Source organism: Sinohyriopsis cumingii, chromosome 1 (assembly GCF_028554795.1).
Source record: "Sinohyriopsis cumingii isolate HCF-2022 chromosome 1, ASM2855479v2, whole genome shotgun sequence".
Lineage (NCBI taxonomy): Eukaryota > Metazoa > Mollusca > Bivalvia > Unionida > Unionidae > Sinohyriopsis > Sinohyriopsis cumingii.
In genome coordinates this window covers 98,140,570-98,148,871 of record NC_142961.1, presented here as the reverse complement: position 1 = coordinate 98,148,871, position 8,302 = coordinate 98,140,570, and the positions used below count along the sequence as shown (strand labels likewise).

At 37.5% G+C, this 8,302-nt stretch overlaps 1 protein-coding gene across 1 annotated transcript; it reads right to left on the bottom strand.

Annotated features, from left to right (window-relative positions):
* Positions 1 to 266: 266 nt before the first annotated feature.
* LOC149807410 (acetylcholine receptor subunit beta-type unc-29-like) lies at positions 267 to 3,028 on the bottom strand. Its single transcript, XM_089966487.1, has one exon. It carries the CDS (start codon positions 2,948 to 2,950, stop codon positions 1,700 to 1,702), a length of 1,251 nt encoding a protein of 416 aa, XP_089822613.1. The 5' UTR covers positions 2,951 to 3,028; the 3' UTR covers positions 267 to 1,699.
* Between the last annotated feature and the right edge of the window lie 5,274 nt (positions 3,029 to 8,302).

The following is an 8,302-nucleotide window of genomic DNA, read 5'->3' as shown; positions in this document are numbered from 1 at the left end:
TCAGGTAAAAGAAGAAAAAACACTGTAGGATGTTTGACAGATGTTAAATGTACATATAACAATTAAGAACGTACAAAATTCATGGTCAAGGATTTCTCTAATCCCTATTAAGATTGTTCAGGAAGAATGGTGGTAAGTTTTGAAAAGGTGTTTGAGGTATAAAAAATTAATCATTAATAAAAGAAAAGGCACAAGGATATAAAAGGCGACAGAAGAGAACAATTAGTATTAACTAAAGCAACTTGGTTACTTTCAGAAATACAGAATACAGAAACACATTTATTAAAGAAAGTAAATATATGACAAAGGCAAACAAATCGTTCGGATTAAAATGACATAACCAAGCAAAATAAAATTTGCCTTTTAATAATACCTGAAAAAGAAATCTGCTGCTGAAATATCAGAAAGTGCAGCATCGTTATATAAAATGGGTAGTATTGGGTTTGGCTGATTACTTTCAAACTGGTCTAAAAAGATGTTACTAATAAGTGATTACAGTACTACACTAGTAACACGGGTTTTTTAACGGCTGTTCATAGAGATTTAAATGGGCCAAGGAGATCTAAAAGTATTGTAAGGAGAAAAAGATGAACATTTCTAGCGAAATGGCTGCTTTATGTTGCAGTTTGTATATGGGATATGGACGAAACGTCTACTAATAAGAACAGGGAAAGTTTTGAGGTTTATTACCATACAAACTCGAATCTCAAAATCAGTCCAGCTTTAATTTTAACTTACTAGAACATAAACATGTTTTAGTTTTAATTTTTGTTATTATTTGGGGAAAGGCTGGGAGTTTCTTTCACACCAGCAAAATTGCTAGAGCGTAGGACCCACAATCCAAGAGTGGCGGGTTCGATACCCGTCCAGGCTAGACCGGGTCAGATGGTTCAGTGTATCCTTGGGAAAAACACTTTTCCTCGGCAAGATATAGCCAGAACGTGTTGAAAGTGCCGATAAAAAACCAACAAAACAAAAGACCTTTAACCTCAAGATAATTTTTTTTCCTCATCTAATATAATGGATCTAATTCAACAAATCAGAGCAAGAGTATTTTTTCAAAGCTATTTTGACGAGGTGAAGCGTCTCTCGCCCCCCCCCCCCCCCAAAGCAAACAAAGTAAATGGTCAGCAGGTGAGATTATACGGTATTTATACATCGCCCATCGTTTACTAATTACACGTATTTTGTTTTCAAAAACCGCTCAACAAAATATAAAAGACAAGAGTCCCAAGTCTTTTTAAATAGTTAGAAACCAAAGAATGGAAACAAAAACAGTAACACAGGATAGTTAGAAACGTGTTTGGAGGCCACCGAACGTTTATTAATTCTGTTGTTAGATTAGTTCTAGAGATCTGCACAATCGTATCAGGGTTATATACCCCATGACTATTTGCTTGTTACCGGGGATATAAAACATGTATCCGACGAATGATATTTACTCTGATATCCCTGATATTTCACACATCATTTGTCTGTTAAAACAAAACTGACGTAACACAATAACAACATTCGGTATTCATTATTATGTAGACCAAACAACTACTTTGCTTTTAAATTAGTTAGATCAATTAGTTTAAAATTTCATACCCTTGAATCAAGTACATCTAAAGGAATTATTATTGTTTTACAACACCTTTATCATCATCGACCCTAGCACAATTAAAGTTAACATGATAGTCTTTTACAAATCAGCATCCTACAAATATCGAGTTCCGAGTGGTATCAAGAAAAATACAGTCAGTGCAGCCTGTATTCCAAGGAAAAGGAGGAAGAAGAAAAAGTCCAACAGTTTTCCTACACTTCTCCAGTCGATTTCGTGTTCTTCATTCGCCTCTTCACTGGGATTATCCACGTTCTCAATTTGTATGTCGACAGTATTGCTCCGTTTTGCACAAGATTTGCAGCGCTTTTTGCAGATGGAACATTTGATGACCCGCATGAAGATCACAAGTGGCTTCGGGACCTTGTTTTCGGCGGGCTTCAGATGAACTCGAAGCATCAAACACGTGGCGATTGTGCTGAAGGAACTGAACATCATCATCAGAATGATGTAGACACACAATGTGGACATGGGGGACGAAGTTTGGGGAAGAAAGCTCATCAACATCTGTAGAAGGACCATGAAGGACAAGAAACATGTGCTGCTGTACCCCATTCTCTCTCCTGCATCAGCCGGGATAAGGAAGACAAATCCTGTTATTATAGATAATAGAAGAATTGGAAAAATGATGTTCAAAGCATAGTATAGTGACTGGCGCCGGATGGTTATTGTATATTTGTTTACAGATAAAGAATCAATTACCGCCGTCTCAGTTTTGGTTTCCACAACGGACCAGACCCCATTGGCATCGTATTGATCAGTTTGCCATTCAGAAGAGTTGAAGCTGAGTTGTAATTCTGTATTATCGTAATTCCAAGGCGTGAAGATAATTGTGCATGTCTGTTGATCAAAGGGATAATAGGTTACATCCGGGTTACAGGCAGCTTTGATAATAATCCTCTGTTTCCAACGAACTGTCATGCTTGGATACGTAAAGCGGATAACTGAAGAGGAATCACCTATTTTTGAAGTGGTGTCGACTGCATTAAGTAGAACGATGTCTGGCGTCCATACGTGTTTATTCAAACACATAAATGTTACTGGTGTATCTTTTATAGTCAAACTGTCGCTGACGCTTTCATCAACCCATGAAAGTTCCAACGCCCCGGCCATATGTATCTGTCCAGACACAGCATCAAAGTCACTAATAGAGTACAGATGCATATCCATGAAAACCGTCTTTGCTTCTGTAAAATCGTTAATGGGTATCAGGTCCGCATATCCATAACTGTTAAGGAATGTTTCCATAGAGTCCAAATCTGCAACCGCTTTCGCGCCAAGAAAGCCCGCAGATAGAATAATAAGATAATACACAATTTGAAGACGTAATTTCAGACAACGTTTCATCTTGGTCCCTGTCCTCTCCTCTCTTTCCACACTTCGCACATACCCTCGAGGTGGAAAAAATAATGCACTATCTTACCACTCGGCTGATATATGAAACAAAAGATCCTTTAATGCATTGTCACGATATCTGTTTTGTAATCTTGGGCCAGAAATAGGTTGGCTCTTTGCTAAACAGACGACAAAATGGTACGCCTTTGTTTGACCGTTCCTCCGACTATCTTACCACTCGGCTGATATATGAAACAAAAGATCCTTTAATGCATTGTCACGATATCTGTTTTGTAATCTTGGGCCAGAAATAGGTTGGCTCTTTGCTAAACAGACGACAAAATGGTACGCCTTTGTTTGACCGTTCCTCCGACTATACTCACCGCCAGAATACCCATGTAAACGTTCATTTTGATGTCTGGTAAGGGAAATTGTGTCGGTATGGTACTTTCCGGTCCCGTGACGGTCATATGCATGAATTTTAATACTTGTGTGCCGTAATGCAAAGATTCTAACTATAAGCAATGCATAAACTGGACTGCATACTGCTTTTATATCAACAATAACATTGGAACAGGCAGTTAAATAACTACTTATTTTAGCCAACCAGATATAATATTTCTAAACACTCCACTAAAAATAAATACATTTAAACTACATATTTAAGATAATGATTTTGCAGGAACAAAATTCTTCGTGAATTATGTTTTCCATTGGTGATTAATAATTCATTTTTGTCATCACTGTGTAGTCGTATGCCATGTCAATTAAAAAACTTAAAATGTTACCTTGCCCGTATGTCACCCCGTTTAAGTTTTGCGTTTAGGTCACTGCGGTGGAACTTTCGTGTTCCTTTAATGTTGAAATTAAGTAAGTTCATAACGAAGACCTTAAAATGCAGAAAGCATTAATTAAGATTGACAGGAAAATAATTATCTATGTAAAGAAAGGAACACGATATGAATTAATGTCCTACTCAAAAACAAATTAGTGATCAGGCAATCGATCCATTATTACTCGATCAGCGGTAAGGTGGGACACATGGGAGCATAAAGGGCACCTACTATGACGCTATTAGATTAACACGCGGATGCCACTTGGGGCAAAACAGGAAATCCAAAGTTAAAAATGTCCATAGGATTAACATCTGGAGGCCACTTAGGGGCAGAATGTGAAATCATATTGTACTTTAGTTATAGTCAGTTTCCTTGTTGAAAATGTATGGGGCACGAGAGTGATGCTAATATTAAAATGTTCAGATTGTACCCAACACATTGTTTGCTTACTATTCAGCATCTACTTTTGGATATATTACCCAGCAAACACACCCTATTATCTAGCAATAGCCCTTTTGACATATTTTCCCACCCATGCGACAGAGAAATCTACTTGTTTTGCTAACCTTACTTTCTTGTCTCAGTCTAGTCATCTCAGACCAGTCGAGACTGAGACAGTCAAGGTGTTCACGCGCTCAGAACTACTTTTTAAAAAAAAGAAAACCTTGCTGTCTTCTGCTCTGCCTGACGAAGTTGTACTAAAATCAAACGACAACAACATCAACAAATCTATAACAAAAACGTAGTAACTTAAGGTAAATCCATCTTTGAGAACAGACAATAAAAACCATTTCGAGAGAGACAAAGACACAAACGCACACGATGTCGAACTTTTTGGTATTATGTTATTTCGTTCCACACAGCATGGTCAATTTTATCTATATGCAGGCATAGCTCAGTACATTTCTCAGGTCAGCGTCATTAAATGTAGCTAAAGCTACCTGACTAGTTTTAAATACTTTGTGTGAAACAAATTATATACTGTTAGCTACATTTAATGACGCTGACCTGAAAAATGTCTGCTACAGATATGATAAAATTGTAAAGACTATAGACCTATACATTTCATAGCCTCCCAACTCTCTTAACAACTACGGAACACTTAGTAACAGCTAGAAATGTGTTATATAAAACATGCTTTATTCTAATTTTGTTAATCATCTCCATTGTGCCCCGGTTGAATCAAAAATGTAACTACAACATTTAAAGACAAATAATACACTTACCAGCCAGAAGGAATCATTTATCTGTCAATATCTTAATCCATAAGCAAATTTCACAGTAGCACTTGCCATATTTCCAGAACAGAAAAATAAATGTTCAAAGAATCCGCGAACTTCAAAGTTAAGCGCATGGTTATCCGCTGGAGTCCGTTTTTGGATGATTATTATACACGGGGGTAATTTTACAATCAATATTAAGGACAACACAAGTATGTCACACAGTTTCACCTCCTCCTCCAAAAAAAGGCTATTTATATAAGATAGTGACACAGAACTCTAATTACCCATGAATAATCTAAAGAAAGATGTTACTGTTCGTTACAGATTGTACTAAGTATAACTACAGTAGAGCTGAGTAGCCAATATCGTTTTATTATTTACAATATAACTTTTCAAAATTGGAACTGATGGAAATAAAACAGTTTCTTGTAATAAATGTTAATTATTTATTGTCAATTTCATATAACATCCATATATTAAATGTGATAATACGTCATTATTATTCGACGTTTTATGTTGTTATTTTTCTTTGCTCACGCGTATAAACTGTGTACTTCGGACGCAACGGTCACACCACAGCCATCATTAACATATTTACATTCATGCGCCGCATTGGACGTGAACACTAGTGCAGAATTCTTTTTACTTTAAAGGAAAATATTGGGTGAGAAATATAATCTACGTTGAGGTTTGGACCGAGACAAGGAAATCTCAAGTCGCAGGTTTATATTATATGTCTCCCCACTCGGGTAAGCCTCGTGGGGAGACAAATAATATAAACACTTGACTGAGATTTCCTTGTCTCGGCCCAAACCCCAACATAGATTCTATATCACACACACACACACACACACACACACACACACACACACTTTCTACTATCCAGCACCGATATACGATACTATCCATCACACACCCTGCTGTCCTACGTAAAGGGTAGACATGTTTATACACATGCTATACTGACATACTTACAAGAATAATATCACATGAGCAAGAAAGGGTAAGGGTATTTATAGAAACTATACTCATACATCATACAATCACAAAGGAAGACAAGCTTCTGAATGTCAATATACACAGCATAAGCACAGACAAACATACCATCTTACAGAAGCAAGGGTAAGTGGCTAAAATGTACGTTTTTCTTTGTCTATGAACATACACATAGACACACACAATAACATAACTAGATCTTTAATAATTTTGAGTGGTATCTGTCTTTTTTAGAGACCTGGGTGACCCTGAAAACGTGTCGCTAGGTTTGTCCTGGAGTGTTGATGTCTACGGATATTCAGGTTAATTGCAAATCTAGGATCGGGGTCGGCAGCAAGGGCACATTTTATCTTAATACTCCATTGATCTTCTGACGGAGACAATCAGCCTAAAAGGAGGCTCGCTGGCTTTATTCTCTCAGTATTTGGCTCTCTCATCAGGAATCTAATTGTTTTCAACCCATTTCTTCATCTTCTAGGAGTTTTATCCATTAACAGTTTGCACTCAAAGTCCCTCTCCTTCTTTAGGCGATTCTTCTTTCTCTGCTCGCCAATGCTGCCTCTATCTTTACCATTTGCTCAACTATTACTTATTTGATGAGCTTCTTCGCTGAATTTAAGTAGATCTGGTAGATCTTTAAATATTCCACCAGGTGTAGGAGGTGTTGCACTCTCTCCAAGAGATTCATAGCCAGGGTAAGGTTACCGACTTTGAGGTGCTGGTTATCCATTATTATTTTATACAGGATCGATAATGAATGACGAAACTGACGTACGCACGCTTTAAGCACAGGCATGTAGGGAAACATCCCTCCAAAGTAGAGACGCGGAAGTGCAGGAAAGTATTCATCAGTGTAATGCGGAATTCAAGAGAAATTACGCTGGTTTAAAAGAAACTTTAATTTCTATTTTTACACATAGATCTAATAATCGACAATGGTTAACGAGTATTTAATCATACACGCTGTACCCATAAACACCCTATTACACTGAGGTAGAGGAGTATTATATTTTTAATACTCTGTATACACGATGAAGACCATGATGCAAGTCGACTCTCACGCACGTTCCTTTCAAAGCGCGCTCTTAATAATTGTGGCCACAAAGTTACTCTTGATTACACATTTCAGCACACGTACGGCATCAAGAAACCATTTGAGTTTTCTTGGTAATGATGTGGTAGAACAGGATGGTACAAGTTCGCTGGTGGTAACAGTTTGCATTTAATCAAACCTTCGTATTTATGAGTTTATTACACGTCGATGTGCTCTTTTAATATATCAGGGTGACCAGTGAGAACCGAGCATATTTGCACACCCAGGGATACAAAGAACACAAGTCGATCTATTTGATTTGTTCTCCTTGAGATTCGTCTACATTGTACAGCAAGCGTGTCGCACTGGCTCGTCCTCCAAATAAACTGCTAAGTGGAGTTAAAGATTATATATCCACAGCATTGTAATTTTAGATGACGAGCCTAAATCCTGGATCACGCGGCGTCCTTGGCAATTTAAATTCAGGTATCCTCACACAACTCTTCCATGGTGAACTCTGAAAAAGAATTTTTCAGGTCTCGTGGAGGAAAACATATTGAGCATCCGTGAAATGAATAGTTTTCAAATTCGTAGACGATTTATGGGTTCGTATTCAAAATTTCATACATCCACAATACTTTACATTTTCTTTCCTGCACTGTTTCTAGCGTGCTGTATGCACTTGTATTCTATTCCACACAAGCAACTTAGAAAACGCAAAGCTTTAGCGGAGTATCGACGGCTGTTGGAGAGATATGACTGAGGGGTACAGTAGGTAATTTGTTTTCAGGCATGGACAACTTCGATAGACTACTGTTTATGCTTCAGTGATGGTAGAGGCTTCCTTCAAGGAATTAATGCTTCCGTGATCCAAAATTGTTTAAATTTTCCACAGCATAGTAGTCAAATGTTCACATCTTATCGGCAATATTTCAACATCTCTTCTTGAAGACGAAAAGGGTCTGAAAAGTGAGATTGGTACCAAGCATACAATGCTTCGAGTTGCTTTGTGTACCAACCATTATGGTCGTCAGGCAAATGCGGGAGCATATTATGTTCATTAGCTTCCGTATTGAAACAGTGTGGAAAATACCATAACCATTTCTGTCATTCCAAACTCTCCCAAAACTCTTTAGGCATTCTACACAAAGGCATAGCCATATAAGTCATGGAATCTTGAAACTGTACGTTTCCCACTTTTATATAGATGGTTTTGGTTCCATTCATGGGTACTGTTTGAACTTAGCTGCCATGTCTTGAATAAAATTTCAAACGA

Coding starts and splice junctions, on each gene's coding strand:
- LOC149807410 (XM_089966487.1), bottom strand. CDS start 2,950: ATGAAACGTTGTCTGAAATTACGTCTTCAAATTGTGTATTATCTTATT.